Genomic DNA, 19,186 nt, shown 5'->3' on the forward strand with positions numbered 1-19,186 from the left:
TCCTCCCCAAGGGGTGAGGGACATGGCTCACTGAGCACAGGTGGGTGGGCTGATGGACGGACTAGCTGATCTTAATGGTTTGTTCCAACCTTAAAGAGTCTGCGATTTTTAAGTCAGTATTTGCAAATGATACAAACACAGTTGAAAATGTGATGGTTTGGTGACAATTGCATCTATCCAGGAGAACTGCAATTAAAGATGCAGTACTCTGTGTTGAAGCTGGACTTGATTATCCTTACAGGTCCATTCCAATTTGGGCTATTCCATGATTCACTGTGACATGAAGCTTTCCCCCTGCTGGACCCCATCTCTGCCTCCAATCTCTTATCTTAATCTCAAGGTCCCCTCCTACCAAATCTCATCACCCAAAGACCTCCTCTAAACCCCTGAAGCTGGCACTGGGGCCCTCTGTCAGCCAGCCCTACTCCTGCTGCCTCCAGTGAATTTCCTTTCCTATCCCCATTCTCCACCCGCAGCCCCTGCTTCTGTCCCTCTACTGGGGCTCCTTAGCCTTGATCCCTCTGCTCTGCACACATTTACTGCTCCCATCCCGGCACCCAGCCTATCCTGGAGCCAGCTGTTACTGTTAGAACACAACACATCTCCACAGACCATTAAAAATGTAGAACTCAGCTGAACTTGGAATGATTAAGGGTGACACTGCCCCATCCTAGAACGAAATTCAATTTTAGAATGAAATTGAACTCTCGATACACTTCAAATCCAAACAAATCACTGGACATTTAATTTGTATTTTATGCAGGTAAACCATTTTTTCCTTTTAGTCTTATCACTGGAAACAGTTGAACAATTTCTACCAAAACAAATCTTGCCCAGGAAACACTAACCTTCAGGTCTGGCCAAGTACCAAAATGAGAGCAGGCAAGCAGACCAAGGCCATGGCTCCATTGTGCGTGCTGGGACCCTGTGGGCAGGTACATGTGCTGTCAGCCCACCTCTGCCTCTTTCCAGAGACACAGCAGCAGCCCCTGCTAGGACTGCTCCAACAACATCATCATCATTTTCCCCCCCAGTTCTATTTTTTCCCTTTTTTACACAGGATTTGTGAGATTAGTCACAGTCTCGATGCCTTCACTGCAATAAACACTTTTCTTAACAGATAGTTTGTGTGATCAAGGACAATGATCGTTGGCTATTTTTGCTCCGTTCTACAATTAATTCTGCTAGCGCCTGAGAAGCTGATGACATCAGAAGAGTAATCACCATTTTATCTGAGATGCCTTTTCCTGATGCTGTCTTCAAGCCGTATATATTTAGCTTCATCACTGCTCACTCTTGTGAGCATCCGTCATCCAGAATGAACTCCTCTTGGAACAACTCATGGTGAATGTTTCCCCATTCCCCTCCATCCATGCTCTCTGTCGACGCTGAATTCCACAGGGTGCAGGTGGTGCTTACATCCACACATGAAGAGGCTGCAACATGAACATTATTCTGTAGTGAATCAGATGAGTCCCGATGCACAGATGAGTCTCCAAGTGCAGCTACATGGAAGGTTCTGACATGCTGCTGTGCTGCCATTAATTCATCCTGAAAGGAATAATCCCATACTTAAGTATTAGCCTGCATTGTCCTTGGTGTTTTGTTTCTGCCTATTCCTCCCACCTTCCAGAGAGCTAAATGTTGTCACCTTCCTGCTGAGTTCAGGGCATCATACCCACTACTTTCCTCTGTTATTATGTAGTCCCTTTTGTTTCTACTTGAGAATCATTTACAAAGGTAGAGGAATGGACATGACACAACCCCCAGCATCTTTTCTTTTATCATTTGCTATAACTTCTGTTCAAATTCATGCTCAGTTATTCTAGTGAGACTGGGTGCAGTCTTCCAAGATAGAAAAGCACTGTTCAAGATTTAAATGGTTAACAAAAAGAATCTCTAGGTCTGTTGTCACCTGCCCAATTCAATGATTAAAACTAGGCAGAATTTGTCTTTCACCATTATACCACACAATTTTATGGTACTACGTTGCTTCCCAAGAACAAGGTGTAATTTTCTATCACTCAGATTTTGGTTGATAATAATTAATATCAATAACCTCAATTCATTTTTCTGACTGCTCACCTCCTTAAACAGAGTAAAAAGTCACTACAGTTCATGGTGGCACTGAGGGACAAGGCTGGTGGACGTGGTGGCAATGGGTTGATGATTAGACTATGTGATCTCAGCAGTCTTTTTCAACCTTGATGGTTTTATGATCAGAATGTTCTGCTGAGACAAAGCCTTGTGCATCCAATTTCTTCTGCTTACACATACAGCAGATTTAAGAGAAATTATAAACTGGCTTAGATATGCAGGAAAACGTAAATTGGAATCAGAACGCCCACCTCAAGGGTCCAGTGTAACATTGCAGAAACCTGGGCTGCTGCAGGGTCACCAGAAGTGCAGAACAGTTGCACTGAAAGGCAGCAGCAGCACACCATCTATTTCGGGACTTTTCCCTATATCCAGGGTTTACATTGCACACACAGCCTGACCACCTCCTGGAAACAGCAATGCTGACAGACTGATATTTTCACAGCCAGTGGGAAAACAAATATAAGGTCAAAACTGAATTCCTAGTTCAAGCCAAACTCTGCCAGATTTTCCAGGAAAAAGGCAGAAGGCATTTCTGAGTGACTTATCCAACGAGCTGGACTTTGTTGTACAAGTGTGCTTACTATCCAGCCTCCAGTGGGCTACGGTTCCCAGTAATTAATGCTTATTTGCTCCCTTTTTTATTATGAATATAAACGTTGGCTCTTTTACTTCAGAAAAGAGAAGACATGCAAACCTTACACCATAACTTACGTATAACTAGTTTAAAAAAAAAAAAAAAAGAGAAACTTTGAAAACTGATTGGGGAACATATCAACAGTAGAGAGAGAGAAGAACAGAGCAGTAATACATTTCTGTAGAGCACTAATACACTTCTACCTGGCCTCAGAAAAAGTTCAATTGTAAATATTTATTTTCAAAGCATTTTCACTTTTTTTCTTCAATATACGTCTTACTAAGTGAAAAAAACATACTGAGCCTCCCCAGATTTAGCAGTCTGGAAAAAGATTAACAATAAATTTAATCACAACTCACAAGTGGAGTTTCTATTTACTGACTGCTAAATGGATCCGAGAGAAGAAAAATGGAAAAACTGCAGAGATGTCTCACGGATTATTAAAAAGTAGATGAAGGGAAAGTAATGAAATAGAAGTTTTGGGGTAGAAGGTAAAATTGACATTCACTGACATTTAGCAGTTAAAACGTAATCCTTCCAGAAAATGAACACCACAATGTAGAGGCAGCAGAGGAGGGAATCAACCCTTGCTCTGACTACGCAAGAGAAAAAAAAAAGTTAATAAGGACGGCATAAACTGAATGAGAGAACAAAACGATGAATATTTGCAGGTGAAGTTCTTCCAAGCACACAGCAGGATGACAGAAGGCCCCCAGATACTAATTTTAGCCAGGATTTTGGCTAGACATATTCCCTACAAAACAAGCAGTCAGTTACAAACCATTGCTGATGACACGTCATACTGAAGTAGAAAAGAGACTACTGCTCCTCATTTTGCAGTGGCAACAATTAGCGACCAATCCATTGTAACACAATGCACAGAATCTGTAAAGGATTCTATTCATTTATTCTATAAAGGAAAACACTTTATAAGTCAAACCATTTTCTAAAAGCAAAGCAAAAAATCCCTGTGTGTTTAGAAGAGTTCATAAATGCAAATAGAGAACACAAACTTCTTCATGACCTATGATGCTTAGGATAGATGGGAAAGACAACAAGAAAACATGTTCAGCAGCAGCACAGGCATTTTTTCTAGCCTTTCCTTACAGGCCTGTCGCACAGCTCACATGACTCCGCTCACACTCCAAACTCAAACCATTCTCCTTCTCTAAAATTGCTCCCCCACGAAACACACTCCTTTGCTTGTAGGAGGCAGGCAGAAACCTGCAACAGGAGCAGCCCTACACCTTTTATCTCATACTGCTGAAATCAAGACAGTCAGAGACACCAACAACTAACTGGGAATATTTTGATCTAAACAAGAAAGAATTATTGCTGTGTTGGCCCAACGCTTATGAGAACTTTTTCCATGCTTCCCCTGAGACTTGGCTTTTGTGCAAAAATACAACACAGCAATCATTCACCCTCTCTCACACCTCCCCAACAATAATTCAGACAGTAGAGAGGTGGGAAAGACTCAGAATTAATTGCTCTTGTATGAAGTCTTTTATCAATAACACATCACTGTTTTCTCCTCCCCCTCCTGCAGCAAGAAGTTAGTTTCTATAGCTCTCGAGTTCAGTGCCCCATTTTACAATGGTAACAGGCATGCAGCCACAGCTCAAGTCAAGGCAGCCACACTCACCTGCCAAACAGAGGTGTGCCTGCAACATGGGGCTCTGCAGTGTGACTGGAACCAGAAGTCACTCTCACCTCCCTCTGGCTTCTGGATGCCTTCAGTCACTGCATCTCAGTATCAGTAAAAACTCATTCTGGAGCTGGGAAACTAGAGGAAAATTCCACTGATACCAATCCACCAGAACTGAAACTGCTTCTAAATAAACTGCCCGTTCCCCACTCACCACTCTCACATATCAGTCTGCTTCCCTCTCCTTTGGTGCTGGAAATCCTGAGAAGTCACTTTGTTGGCTTCCGAAAAAAAGAAAGACAAGTGGAAACCCACATGGCCAATCCTGACAGCCCTGGTAAAACACCCAATTCCAGCAGACAGGGCACCAGAACCTGAACAAAATCCACAGATTCTGCCCTTTGTAAGAAAGGCTGCATCACAAACTCTAGCACAGAGCCAGATACTCGCTATGAAAGCAACAGAAACAAACAGCAAGAATACAACCAGCTCCCAAAACAGGTTGCAGTTCTTTCCTAAATGCAGCTACAAAGTTTAGCCTTTAAAACCCATTAATAGGAATCCAAAAATTGAATTAAAATCATATCAGCACTTGAATACATGATTTCATTTGCATATTTGAGCCAGCTTAAAGCATTAACTTTCCTTTTCTTTGAAGTTTCAGCTTCTGGTTAAATGGAATGAACTGTCAGCAGCTGCTTTTCACTGCAATTTCTATTAACACAGTAAATAAGCAGTAGAAAAGTCTGAAAAAAGTTCCAGCAGCATTAGACTGTTTGCATTTCCACAGGCCAAGCCTAAGAGAAGTGTTCTCCAGCCCTCACAGGAGGAAAAAAAAAGATTGGAATATGAATAGGCACTGTGAAAAACCTCTTGCACTTTACATTTACACCCTAGTTTAGACAAGAACAACTTGTCCAGGAAGACACACCTTACATGAAACTCTTATGCAAGTGAAAGGCTCTGCTAAGGGCTAAGAGCAAGGCTCCACCTCCCTGTGCTTGGTCTGGAGGATTCCATACACCTACTGCAGCAACACATGGCAAGCAGTGAAATGCCTTCTGGACAAGGAAGCTGCATAGAATCACAGCACAGTTAGGTTGGAAGGGACCTCCCAGCCCCATCTCAGACATGGTCTGCCTCCCCCCAACTGAGGCTGCCCAGGGCCCCTGCATGGCCTGGGCACCTCCAGGGATGGCACCCACAGCTCCAGGCAGCACTGCCAGCACCTCAATGCTCTATGAGCAAAGAATTTCTACCTAATATCTCCCCTCTTTTAGTATAAACCACTTCCCCTTGTCTTAGTGGAAAAAGGCCACTCTCTCAACTCTTTATAAGCTCCCTTCAAGTACTGAAAGGCTGCAGTGAGGTCTTCCTGGAACTTTCTCTTCTCCACGCTGAACACCCCCAGCTCCCTCAGCCTGTCCATGCAGGAGAGGTGCTCCAGCCCACTGAGCATCCTCACAACACAATTTTTCAGGTGCAGTAGGAATGACTGCATCTAAGGGGTGGGTGCCTCAGAAAACCCCAAACTGGAGCAGGCCTTCTTTTGGCTTCCCATGGCTGGGCAAAGCAGAAGGGCGAGCAGAAGGGCAGGAAGCTCTCAGGCACAGAGTGGCCATCAGTCCCTTGGACTGGAAGTGGGGAGCAGAGCTGACCACAAAGCCTCCGCTCCGTGCGGCCACAAAGGGGATGTTGTGCTGCGGCATGGCAGCAGCAGGGCCCTCTGCCTGCAGCAGGGACATCCCTGGTGGCAGCAGCCCTGTTACTGTGGCAACCAGGCTGCTCGTCACAAAGCCACATTGAGGAGAAGCCACTTAGGGGGACAGAATCAGGCCCTGAGAGAAATCCGTCCTTAACAACAAGACGCTTGATTTTTCACCAAGCACCCCAAGGAGGGATGGTATTTCTCACCACTGGAACGAGCAGCAAGGAGGATGCTGGCAGTGCCGAGCACCAGGCCTCAGAACACTGTGCATGGGCTGGATGGAAAGGCTCCATTCCCAAAACACCGGGCTGGTTTGGTCCCAAGGCCTCAGGGAGACTGAGCTGCTCTCCTCTGAAAACAAAACCAAGCCCAATTCAGTTCCCAGCAGAGTAGAAACCAGCCGCAGTTACAAATCCCTGCACCCTGCTGACTCACGCCTTGGCAAACTGCTCTCCCTGGCCAAAATTTCACCACACAGCAAGCTCCATGCACAAACAGCACGAGTCACCCCTGCCCTGACACTTCCAGTTCACCTATTTGAGAAAAGCTGTTCAAAAAAAAAACAAAAAACCAAAACAACACAACAACAACAAGAAGAAAAAAAAAAAAAACCCAACCCCCCCCAAAAAAGGACAAACAAAAGGGTTTTTCAGAGCTCTCCCTTAGCACAGCCCACAGATCTGCCCTCAGCCCTGAGGGTGTCAAACATAGCAGCAGCCTCGAGAGAAAACCACCCTGGGAAAAGGCCCGTGGAGAAGAGCCAGAGCTGGAACAGCAAGATTTAAGGCCTGTGAACGGTGCGACTTGAATGAGATTGGCTCCTCAGCCTGAGCGTCTGAAATCACTCAGCAAAGACGGCACGCTCGGGATAGCTTGTTTCATTGCTTTTTTTAAGCAATTTGGCAAACCAGTGCTTCTGGGAAGAAATTTAATTTTACATGATTTTATTATTTGCTTTTCCTCTTAAAACAGGTCAGGAAAGCTTCAGACCAAAACGTCACACACTGCAAGGACTCAGGAGCAAGGAGGCCACGCATGATTTATATGCAGAGCAAGACTCTCCCCCGTCACCCACAAGGCATTAAAAAGCTGGAGCATTGCAGCTTAATCTCATTTAGGGAGCTTTGAATCATCTTAAATACTTAGGAACTTTGTGCAAAATGCCACAATCCACACAATTTCTTACGCCCCAATCCAGACAGCCCAGGCCGCCAGCTCTCACTGGCAGCAATGGGGAGTTCTCACGGTTTCTGAGTGAGTAACCACGTTGTTCCTTCCATGCTGCCATCCCCTTCCCATGCATGAGACCTTCTTGCAGTACATGATCCACAGAGCACATGGCTCAGACAATCCTGCTGCAGTGAATCTATTGGAATGTCACCCACAATCTTAAAATCCAGTGTTGTAAAAAGATACTTAACGTGGAAAACTCCTTAATGAGGAAACGCGTGTATCATACAAGAAACAGGAACTTTTCCAGTGTCCAGCAAATAGTACTGCAAAGGCATTTGGGGATGCAACATTTTATGTATGACTGTGAAATTAAATAATCCTTTTTTCCTTTCTAAATCACCACGTACAGTGAAGAAGTGAGCACAGAACAGCCTTCACATCCAAAAGATTCCTTGAACAAGTGTCTCAGTTTCACACTGGCTCTTGTTCCCAATGACAAGACATCTTTCTTCCCCATGCTGCCTGTGAGTTTAACACAGGATGAAGATATTCTTTTTTTCTGCTGAGACTTAGCTGACAGCAGGCTATCACAAGTAGCTCACTGTCAGACACGGCTGCTCTGACACGGGGTGTAGCACCTATGGAGAAAAACATACCAAGGGAAAAGAGGTGTGTGAGCCATGACATTCAGGAGAGGTCTTAGTCCTTTCCAAATTGTAGAAGATACTGATGGTATTACCATAAGTCAATGAGGCTGAAACACACCTGACTAGTAGATGAACTTCACAATTCTTCCTAATAGTTCCCTTGCAATAAAGTTAATTTACAAAATCACAGAATCACAGAATTGTAGGGGTTGGAAGGGACCTCCAGAGATCATCGAGTCCAGCCCCCCTGCCAAAGCAGGTTCCCTACAGTAGGTTGCACAGGTCGGCATCCAGGCAGGTCTTGAACATCTCCAGAGAAGGAGACTCCACCACCTCCCTGGGCAGCCTGTTCCAGTGCTCCGTCACCTCACTGTAAAGAAGTTCTTGCATACATTGGTGCGGAACATCCCATGCTGCAGTTTCCAGCCGTTTCCCCTTGTCCTGTCTCTACTCACCACTGAAAAGAGTCCGGCTTCACCATTCTGCCCCCCACACCTCAGATATTTATAGACCTGGATCAGGTCCCCTCTCAGTCTCCTTTTCTCCAGGCTGAACAGACCCAGTTCACTCAGCCTTTCCTCATAGGGGAGATGCTCCAGGCCCTTCACCATCTTTGTGGCCCTCCGCTGGACTCTTTCCAAGAGATCCCCGTCTTTTTTGTACTGGGGAGCCCAGAAGTGGACACAGTGCTCCAGATGAGGCCTCACCAGGGCAGAGTAAAGGGGGAGGATGACCTACAGTTACACAAAATCCAGTTACCTGTAACGAGACCCCTAGCTGGCATGAATCAGCAAGGTTTTCTTTTAGTTAAGTGGAACAGGAGGATTTAGACTCTGAAGGGAAGAGACAGAAACAAAGAGGGGTACCAAGCCCAGCGATGAGTGCTGCCTGATCACCACATGCACACACTCTGCCTTTCAGCACTTTCTTCCCAGCAGAAATAAGGCACATACCTACGACGACTCAGATCTTCGGGGTGAAGGCAGGGAATGCACCTGCACCTGCCAGGACTTTGCTGCTACACAAGTTGGGGTGCAACTTGTGCCAGCTTGCTAGTTGATGGGAAGACAGCACTGCCTGTGCAAAGCAGTGCCAATGTCATTTGTTTCATGGGATGGTTTAATGGTTTTATAGCATTTACCCTTCAGCTTGAACTCCGTAGGCTTAATGAACTGCTATTGAACCTGGGAGGAATTTACTACACAAGGCTTTAATTGTTTCAGACAGAACACATACATATATTAAAAAAAAAAAAAAAAAAAAAAAAAAAAAAAAAAAAAAAAGCAAGCATTTGCTGTTTTTCAAATAAAGAAGAAGAGCAGTCAAGAATGGAAGATTATCCTAGTAAATTGATGATGACTACCTTTTCTAAAATCTCGAGTCCAGTTGGCCCTCTGGAAAAACGCAGAAAGACTCAGGCCTGAAAGGCTCAAGCCTTGGATGACTCACTGGTTTAAAAACAATTCTTGCAGCAGCACTGACCCACTTTGTAATCAACTGAATGTTATTTTAGGTATTTTATGCATATTTACGTAATGCCTATCAAGATTGCCACCAAAGGATAAGATTTGAGGCCCAGTCTTATGCTATCCATGTTTTCGGTACTCCTCCATACACTGGGGACTGCCATTCAACAGGAACTTTTCTGAACTCATATTCTACACCATATCTGTCTTTGATCTACCAACACATAGCTCCTGGAGTTTATTAGTCATACTCAGCTGTGTTACTGACGCTGAATTTACTGTAACATGAGATAAACCAGTATAAATAGGCTGCAGGAAACATGGTAGGTAAGAGGGAACTACAGAAAATGTCACTTAGCATGCTAGTTTCTTCCTGAAATACACCATCACTCCTGCAAAGCAAGAGCTCCTGCACCCCACACAAAGCCTAACCAACAGTTGCACTTGGCTCTCCTGAATTCCCATCACAGCTGTAGCTTAGTACAGCATTCCTTGTTCTAAGAAGAAGGATGTGGCATAATTTTCTCCTCTAAAAATGCAATCCATAGCATCCAAGATGCTTGTTAACATTTCCCATTCTAAAAATCAATCAGCCTAAAATAATTTCCACTTTCCCCATGTGCACTGCTTTCTCAATCTCTGCATTCTCTTCCTTGATCATCTTTGAGGCAATGAGTGGGGTGTTTTAGAAGTACCAGTTATTACAGTAACTTGCAAAACAAATACTTTGACTGTGAAGTCTCCTGTTAGTGAGCAACCCTGAGCTGACTTCAGGGGATGCAAGCTGAAAACAGATAATCCAGCAATTAACTTACGTGATGCAGAGCTACTTAACTTAATCAGGAGCAGGAAAATTGAGTAAGAGGCAGAAACACAGCCCAAGACTAAATGAAATTAAGGTGATGCAGAACAGCTATAACCTTTCATAGCAATTCCACTCTGGAAAGCAGACACACACCCCTCTGTACAGCCCTGTGCATGATAACGATCTCGTGCTAAATTTCTGTTACCAATTCTTGCCTGACTACAACATTATGCTGATACTCACGCGGATTGTAGTAGAGACTCCTACTCTATTATCATCATTTATATCATTCACTAAGAGTTCCTTGAAGCTTAAAGACAAAGAGCCTGTTCATTTTTGCGTTCTCTTTTTGTTTTGTTTAAAGAGTGGGCTTCCCCTATTTGCCTTCAAATCAGCCAATCACACATGCTGTAGCTGGCACTCACCAGCACAGGCATTTTCCACGAGGCAGGTCACTGCTTCACTCGCTGCTGTTTGTCCTAGAGGATAAGAGCCATGAGCCAGCAGGTCTGCTCCTACATGCTGTGCCTTAGTCTGAAAGCCTCAGATGACTGCAAGGCCCTCACAGCGCCTGGTTCGCACGCTGTATTAGGGAACAGGCCCTTCTGCAACTGTTACTGTTATTCGTGAGAGTTCTCCTGAAACAATGTACTTTGTTTTCCTGAAGCCCCAAAGACCTTTGTTTTGCTGCTGTGTCCAGGCAGTCCTTCCTTTTCTTCCTCTGGAAGGCAGCAACATGTGTTTACTGAAGCTGAATAGCATGCCAACAACATACAGTGTTTCACATCCTGAACCATCCACCAAACCCTGCAAAGGGCAGATGCAGAATGTGCCAATGCTCCAGCAGCAGAACAGTCTCCAGCTCTCCCTTCTTGATCCCGACTCTGTCAGAGCCCTCTCTACCACCTTTCTTTAAAATAAGGTAGGTCAGATGCGTTGAAATGTTACTTTGACACTGCCTGGCGTGACTTTGTACAAATAAAGATAAAGAAGTGAGGGAACAGAATGAAGCACTGGATGTTCTTCATGGGAAGACAAGTGACAGGAGCTGCAGTGATGCAGGCAGGCAGCCCACCACTGGGGTCTCGGCCAGAGGGAGGAACAGCACAGAACACTCAGGCTGGGGACAGCAGTAAAGCAGCAGAGGTTACACTGTGTAACCCCACAAGATAAAGTGAACGGAAAGGAGAAGGCTGGCAAAGGAAAGCTAGAAATAAAGGTGACTACATTTCATTTGGCTGCCATTTCTGGATTGGCGATGGAAAGAGACTTGATGTTTTCTAATTGCAAGGAAGAGACAAAAATGCAGCTGCCCTCTGGAAGGCCATTCCTGGTCCTGCAGACCCGCTTTGTTTATGCTCCTGCCCTTCCGAAGCACAGCGCGCTCTGTTTGGAAACAGCACTGCTCAGCCAAAACGTCCCCATGCCTGTGACAGTAACCAGCTTAGGTTTTCTCCAGCAGGATAGCAATGTGTGTGGCATTTCAGTCTAACAGAACAAAGCTGACAACACATTTTAAAAACGCGTAGCAAATCTCAATGCCGAGCAGAGGAAGCTAAGCCATGGAATACTGCAGGAACACAACCACAGCCCTGCAGGATCTCTGAGAGGCTGTCCTGAATTTTTCTGCATTAAAGTGATTACCGACATTCTAACTAGCTCTGATTATGGGCACAGATGAAAGCTGACAACAGGGAGCTCCCATTACAGCGTGTAGAGCTGGACTGACACATGGCTCTGGGAAGGAACATTTTTGCCTGTTTGAGCCCTTTCCTATCAAGTACCTCAGTTAAAATTCCTTCCATTGAGTAATTTCTATCCAGATCCCGGCTGCGCTGGCTTTGTTCCCATGTAAAAGAAAACCTGCAGGCAGAAAGCAGTGCCATCTGCCAAGTCAGAAGCTTCTTTAATGGACAAGCGTGGTGTGAAGGGGAACAGACTATCATGCTCCATCTCCAGCAGCAGGAGCTGCTGAACTATTTATCCGCAAACACAGATACCAATGGAGGCTGCACAAACAGCCTCCAGGGAATGTATGAAGAAAATCACCCAGTATGTTTTTTTCCCCCTCCTGCTCAACTTGCAGTCCAGTCTGTCCATTCTCTCCACCCAAGAGATCAGGCTGCAGCAACCTTCACTTCCCATTCCTGCAGCTGGATGTCAGCACACCCATTGGCACAAGCAGTGGCAAGGCCGGAGCACCATGGCCCTGCCATCCCTACACACAAACACACACAAAAGTTGCCTCCGAAAAGCCATTTTTCCAAGTTTTCTTTTTTAATTTAGTAAGTGTTCTGACCAGATGATTTGCTGTGAAGTCCTACCTGGTGCTGGGGAACGCTACGGCCCTGTCAAGATTTCACAAAAAACAATGGGCAAACTTCTCTGAAAGCTTTCATCCAGGTCTACAAAAAAGATTTTATGTCCTTTCCAATTAACCAAGTGATTTCCAATTATCCAAGGAAAGTTTTATCCTTCCTTGTTGGGTAATCTTCTCATTAGACCATCTTTGGAGAGAATAGCAGGTTCTCTATGGACTGCGGGCAATATTACTTAATGGCATATTTAACTATTTTTTCCAGCACTTAAGCTCACAACAGTGAGAAATACATACATGTACACGGTGAAATATTATCTGCCATTTAAATTCCCAGAGAACTCCTAAGGATCTTAATATTTCTGCCCATTTTGGAAGGAAAGCACACACATGGCACAGCTGGGAGCACGATGCTCACGTAACCATTTCAGCGCAGTATTGAACATCACTGACAAAGCTCCTGCTTGGCAATGGAAGTGTGTGCTGTGGCTTTCCATATCTTTTAAAAGTTATGAAAACAAAACAACAACAATGGCCAACTCAGTCTGTGCTAAATGGAAGCCAGCATCAGAAGACTTGGTACAGATTCCTCCTCTCTGCCCAGCACTGCAGCTTTGCTCCTCCTCTCCCCCTCCCCAGCTCTGAGCACCAAACTAAAGCACTGTACTGAATGGGAACGTATTTCCTCTGATTCCAGAGCTGTGGAATTGGCTGCGGAACACCCCTATTTCCATTGGATTGTGCTCCCAAATGGAAATTTCTATCTTAAAATACTTCCATAAAACCTCTGAATGGCGTAGACCAAATAGAAAATCTACTGAACTCTTCCAAAAGAGTGAAACAGCTTCTGTATTAACAGAAGGCATGATATCCCTCATCATAGCACCCTGAGCATGGAAATCACGTTGAAAGCACCCCAATTTAACTCACTTGGTGCAGAATATTTAGGCAGGAGGAACCAAATGAGGAATCGCACCTCAGAGCCACAAACCCCAGGCAGGTGCAAAGCCCCAGCACTGCCCACTCTGTTTGCCAGAACTTCTAGTTTCCTCCATGATAAACTCCTGTGAGTCAGCTATGTGCAGAGAACACAGAAACAGCGATAAAGATAAATGAGAGCAATGGAAACACGGCCATTAATCAGCACGTTGTGACGAGTTTTTCTAGTTCATCTGTTCAAATTATTATTATTTTTTAATAGTCAAAGCCATCAGGTACTTCCAACCTCTGCCACAAGGACTGTGCCGCACAGCAGCTCTCAAGTGACTGAAGGCCACGCACAGCCCTTGGCTTCCAGCTGCCATCCTGCTGCTACCAAATGCAGATCGAGGCTTAAGAAATAGAAATGCACCCCAAAAACACCTTCACTAATCAGGTAAGCTCCAGCAAGAACTCAGCAACACTCCCACATCGTTCTCACAGCATTTGCTTCAGCTGTTTTCAGTCCCGTTGTACAGCACCAACCTGGTTTGCATTTGGGCCAGTTATTTTTTGTTGGGTTTTTAACCACATGCTCTAAAATCAGCAAGAAAACCTCGAGGTTACAGGCTAAAAGGCAAGTGAGTTTAATGTTCCCGAGTTAACGGTCTGTGTTCTTAACTCGTGTTTATCACTACAAATCCTCATTTCCAGTTCACAGCTACTCGCCAGTGCTGGCATTACCTGTGCGCGCCCAGGCGGTGCCCTTCAGCAAACAGATTGCAAAGATAAAGAGAACAGAGGAAAGGGGAAGCACCCCTTCCAACAAGAGGGATCCTTCCAAAGTCATGCACCTGCAACAGCAAGCAGGGCCCTGCAAAAGGTCTTCAGAGGGAAGACAGCCTAAAGAGCAATGAGTAACTAAACCCTTCCCAGTTTGGGCCTATTGAATTACAGAGACCCAAAGCAGCTTCCTTCCCCAGTGTTGCGTAACACATCCATTCAGAATCCAGCACACTCCCTCACAGCACGCACCCAGATGTTCTCTTCCCTGCTTTATCTCTTAAATACAAACGAGGCTTTTGCCACTGGTAACGTTCTCCTCAGCACTCACGTGAAATATTCTGGGACAGACTCACGGGCGGGCTGCTATCCCATAAGCATTGCGAGCATCTCCAGGCTGGGATCCCTCACCACGGGAGACGTCAACGGCAAAACAGGAGTGTAACAGGGCATTAAGTGAACCGCAGCCTCCAAAGCCCCAAGGTAAAAGGGAACAGCCCACATACCTTCAGAGCACACTTCTGCCCCGTCTCCTTGTGGAAGCACTCCAGTACTTTGCCGTTGATTCCTAACCCCAGCACCCGCTTGGACAGCTTGTAGTCATCCGTGACGGCGTGTTTCTTTATCTCTAGCTTGACGTGGGCCGCTCCCCCGGGCACAGGCTTCACGCCGCTCCTGCTCTCCACGTGGCTCTCGGGCTGGGATTCCCGCTCTCCTCCATCGCCTTCCATAGCAGGCGGCAGCTCGCGGCCAGCGCGACGCCCACTGGGCGACCCCGCGCTCCGTCCCAGCGCGCTCAGACGGCTCACGCAGCGCTCGCCATCGAGTCCTGGACACAAACGGGGGTCAGCGCCCAACGCCGTGAGCGAGCCGCCCGCCGCCCTCCGCGGGCCGCCCGCAGCGGCGGAGAGGCGCTCGTGGAGCGCTCAGCCCCCGCCCCGCAGCTCCCAGCCCGCACCCAGAACTTTCTGCCCGGCCGCAGCACGCGCCCGTGCCGAAGCTTGGACCAAAGTCCTCGGCGGAGCCCCACGCTCAGCGCAGACGGCCCCGCACCGATAACCCCCGGCGGCCTCCCCGCATCCAGCGCCGTGACAGCAGCCCCCACCTGCGGCCCTCGGCGGGGCGAGGTTGGGGGAAAGGAGACGCGAGGGGCGCCGCGCCACAGACCGGCTCTCGTCCCGCCCCGCGGGGTGACACGGCCCGGGGCCCGCCGGAGGACGTTACCTGCCCGCGGCGGCGCGGCCCCGGCCGACGCTTCCCGGCGCGGCGTCCCGGAGGGCGGGCGCTGCCTGGGTCCGCCCCGGGCAGGTGCGCACCGCCCCCCGCGCCGAGGGGAGGCCCCGGCCCGAAGGGAGCACCGCGGGCGTGCGTCGGCTCGGCCCTGGGGGAACCGAGAGTCGGGCTAGGGGCTGTGCTTTGTGGAGGCGGCCTGAGGCACTCGCGTGCGGCGGCGGTGCCCGGGGATGCCCCGGAGCGCTCCGCGGCTCGCGGGGGGCAGCGGCAGCTGATGAAGTACGAAGAAGGTGGGAAAAATACAAACAAACAAAAACAAACCAAAAATGAGGGGGAAGGGGGACGGAAGTAAGAGAAAGAAGCGGCGGGAGGCGCGGCTGCCGTGACGGCCGCGGGTGGTGCCGCAGCGCGCCCGTGCGGCGGTGCCCGGAGGAGCGGCCGCGGCAGCGCACGGCGCAGGGCTCGTCGCGCTCCGGGGCACTGACGAGGCCGGGCACGGCCGGCAGCGCCGCGTCCTCCGTGCGCGGATGAGCCGTACGGGGTCGGCAGATAAGGGCCCCTGATGACTTCACCCACCTGAAACTCTGACAAAGCCTTTTCAGCCCCGGCCCAGGGGCCTCGCTGCAAGAATGGCCACAGCTGAGGCAGAGCGAGCAAATACATTCCCTTCTTTCTTGTGGTCATTTTATAGCTGGGGTAGGTTGTCTGGGCATAAGATGTACCGCTGTGCTAGGGAGAAGCATTACACCCCGGAATCATTATGATTGGCAAAGACCTCTAAGATCACCAAGCCCCCCCATCCCCCCCCTTCCCCCCCCCCCCTTCCCCCCCCACCTACCTATATCCCTCAGCACCACATCCCCACAGTTCTGGAACACCTCCACAGATGCTGACTCCCCCAGCTGTGCCAGAGCTCAACCACTCTTTTGCAGAAAGCTCTTCCTCATATCCAATGGGGGCCTCCCCTGGCACAACTTGAGGCTGCCCCCTCTTGTCCCATCACTGTTAATTGGGAGAAGAGGCTGACCCCCACCTCACTACAACCTCCATTCAGGGAGATGTCTGAAGTCTCCCCAAGCCTCCTCTGGAGGGAAGGATCCCAGTTCCCCCTGCTGTACCTCCCAAGACTGGCAGTGCCAGGGACAGCTTCCAATCAGAAGGAAAATATTATTTATTTATGGATGTTTGCTTTTTGAAGTTAAAAACAACCACAGTATTGTTACACACTAAGAGCCCACTGTGGCACTAAATTTTATCATCCTCACAAAAATCCCTAAAACTGCACATTAAATATTAATCCTGTTTTTTCCAAAAGTACCCAACAGCAATGACACACTGTTACAATCAGAAAGATTTATGCCATGGAAGGACAACAGAGGAGTAGTAACAACAAAGGAAGTAGCGTGGATGGAATTTCAAAGAAGTAAAGATGCTCACCCACCTCCAAAGACCCAGGCTCATAGAAAAGGCCACTAAGGAAGGATCTTCAACCACAGATCCTTCCCCAGAGCCATCAGCCCTTCAGTGGGCTGATAAGAGAGGTGCAGGCTCCACCCCTTCCTATTACACTGCTGTGTAATGCTGTGAATGCTGTGCCTTCACCTGTGCTCCCAGGGCTGACCGGATCCTTTCCCAGGTGCCCAGTCAGTGCTTCAGGCCGTGACTCAACAGTTACCATACACACACACACACCAAACAAACAAACAAACAAACCCACCCTTATTTTGAGAGGGAATTCAGTAGCTTGTCTGCCTTGCCCCACAGTAGGAGCAGAGTTTATCAGGGAAAATCCCAAACCAGGGATTGGTCTGGGACTTTCCCTGATCTTGAGGCCCCAGTCTTGCACTGAGCAGTGGGGCAGCAGCCACCTCAGTGCTCCAGCCAGCACACAGCTGGAGTTGCTGCTCCTGGTATCACAGCTACTCACTCCACACAGAGAGAGCTTTATGGCTCAAATATCACTACTTTGGATGATTAAGGTTAATTTTGGCCGTCTCATCAGGTATTTTATGCTGCCTTTTTCCTACACCGCAGCAATTCAGTGTCAGCAATATCAGGTGTCAAAGCCAGTTCAGACTGTGAAATATCTCATTTCTCAACAAAAATAAAGTGAAACGAAACATCTCAGTTTGCTGTCAGGTGGAGAGCTGGGAAATCTGGGGTCACCAAATCCCTGGGGACGGCGTGCTTTGGGAGAACGATACCTACCCGCATTTTGCAGTCATCTGAGTTTATCTCAGACAAAAGGGATTGGGCTGGGATCGGTCCTCACACAGCAGTGTCTCGAGGAAATCAGTATTGACTGCAATAAAGAAAATGCCACCAGCAACTGAAAATGCAGTGACACATTCTTCTGAAACATTGCCTCCCCTAGCTGCATTATACAGATGTCCCCGGGCAGAGGCTGCTCTGTCTGTCAGCCTGGAAGTGGGGACGGGACTGTGAGGCCGCAGCATCCTTTCTGCATTTCTAAGGAAGTTCTTCAGAAAGTGCTGTGTCTGTGCCATGGCAGGAAGGGAAGCTCTGCAGGAAGCTCTGGTGATACACAGCAGGAAATGGAAGCCGCTGTATGACCTCTAGGTTGGGCTGTGGTGTGTGCTGCACTCTGAAATGTGGCCCATGCACCTTTCCTTCAGTTCTGCTCTGCAGGTGTTTGCCTCAGACTCAGCAAAGCAAACCAAAACAAACAGAAAAAAATAAAAAGGAGGGAAAAGAGAGGAAGTCATAATAAGGTTTCTGTAAGTTACAAATCCTAGCCCCGAACCCACTGCTGTATCCAGGCCACCCGTATCCTACACCACACTGTGCCCTGATGCCTGGGGGTCCTCAGCACTCCATCCTCATAGCACTGCAGGGAGATGCAGTGGATCTGAGAGCTGCACTGAATGCCAGCAGCTGTGTTACAGGCACTCACTGGGGGTGTTTCAGGCGACAGGGCACTTGCAGAGGGACACCTGGGCACCACGTGGGCAGGTTGGATGGGGCCCTGAGCACCCTGCTCTAGTATTAGATCTGGAGGCTCGTGGTCCTGCCTGCAGCAGAGGGATTGGAACTTGATGATCCTTGGGGTCCCTTCCAACCCAGGCCATTCTATGATTCTACGATTCCCATTTCAGCAGAGAGAAGAAAAGCAAACTGTTTTTGTTTTTGCTTTTCCTTAGAAGTACCACAAATCAAAAGCATCATAAATCCTCTCATCTGTCACCAGGAGATGGTGCTTCGTTTTCTTCTGCAGCGGAGCACAGTGAATTAATCTCTCACCGAAAGAGATCCCAGCGCGGGAGCAGAGAGGCGGCCGTCAGCCCCGGGGAGCCGCAGCCCAGCGGGCGGTGCTGCGGTGCCGCAGAGCGCCCGGGGACGGCCGCGCAAAGCCGCCGCCCAACGTGGGGATACCGCGCTGCCCCGCAGCTCTGCCCCTCCGCCAGCAGCGCCGCCCGCGCCCGAAGGACGTCGCCAGGTGGAGCCCGATGCCGCCGATGGGACGCACGGACGCCGGTGCGGCCCCACGCGCGGACCGAAGGCTGGGAGCGCGGCGCGGTGCTGCAGCTCGGCACGAGGTTGTAGAAGGGGCCGCATTAGGTACGAGGGGACCCTCCCGCTCCCCGCAGCCCGTGCCGGCACCGCACGCGGATGGACGGATGAGCGCGGCTCCACGCCGGAGCGGGACGTTCAGTCTGCGGGAACCGCCCTGAGCCTGGCCTCGGCTCCGCTGCCCCCCGTGCCCGGCGGCCGCCCTGCGGCCCTTCGCCTCCGG

The 19,186-nt window shown here is 48.5% G+C and overlaps 1 protein-coding gene across 6 annotated transcripts in view; it reads right to left on the minus strand.

The window, feature by feature from the left end:
• Positions 1-18,765, minus strand: part of MAPKAPK3 (MAPK activated protein kinase 3) — a 45,111-nt gene extending 26,346 nt beyond the window's left edge. The window contains exons 1-3 of one of the 6 annotated variants that reach the window (XM_048957010.1): positions 16,874-18,765; positions 16,009-16,156; positions 14,706-15,028 (exon numbers count right to left, since the gene is read on the minus strand). In XM_048957010.1, the coding sequence (XP_048812967.1) occupies positions 14,706-14,930 (225 nt within the window). In that variant the 5' untranslated portion in view covers positions 14,931-15,028; positions 16,009-16,156; positions 16,874-18,765. The other 5 variants (XM_048957009.1, XM_048957011.1, XM_048957012.1 and 2 more) reach the window with 5 other exon arrangements.
• Between the last annotated feature and the right edge of the window lie 421 nt (positions 18,766-19,186).

The sequence above is a fragment of the Lagopus muta genome, chromosome 11 (genome assembly GCF_023343835.1).
Source record: "Lagopus muta isolate bLagMut1 chromosome 11, bLagMut1 primary, whole genome shotgun sequence".
Lineage (NCBI taxonomy): Eukaryota > Metazoa > Chordata > Aves > Galliformes > Phasianidae > Lagopus > Lagopus muta.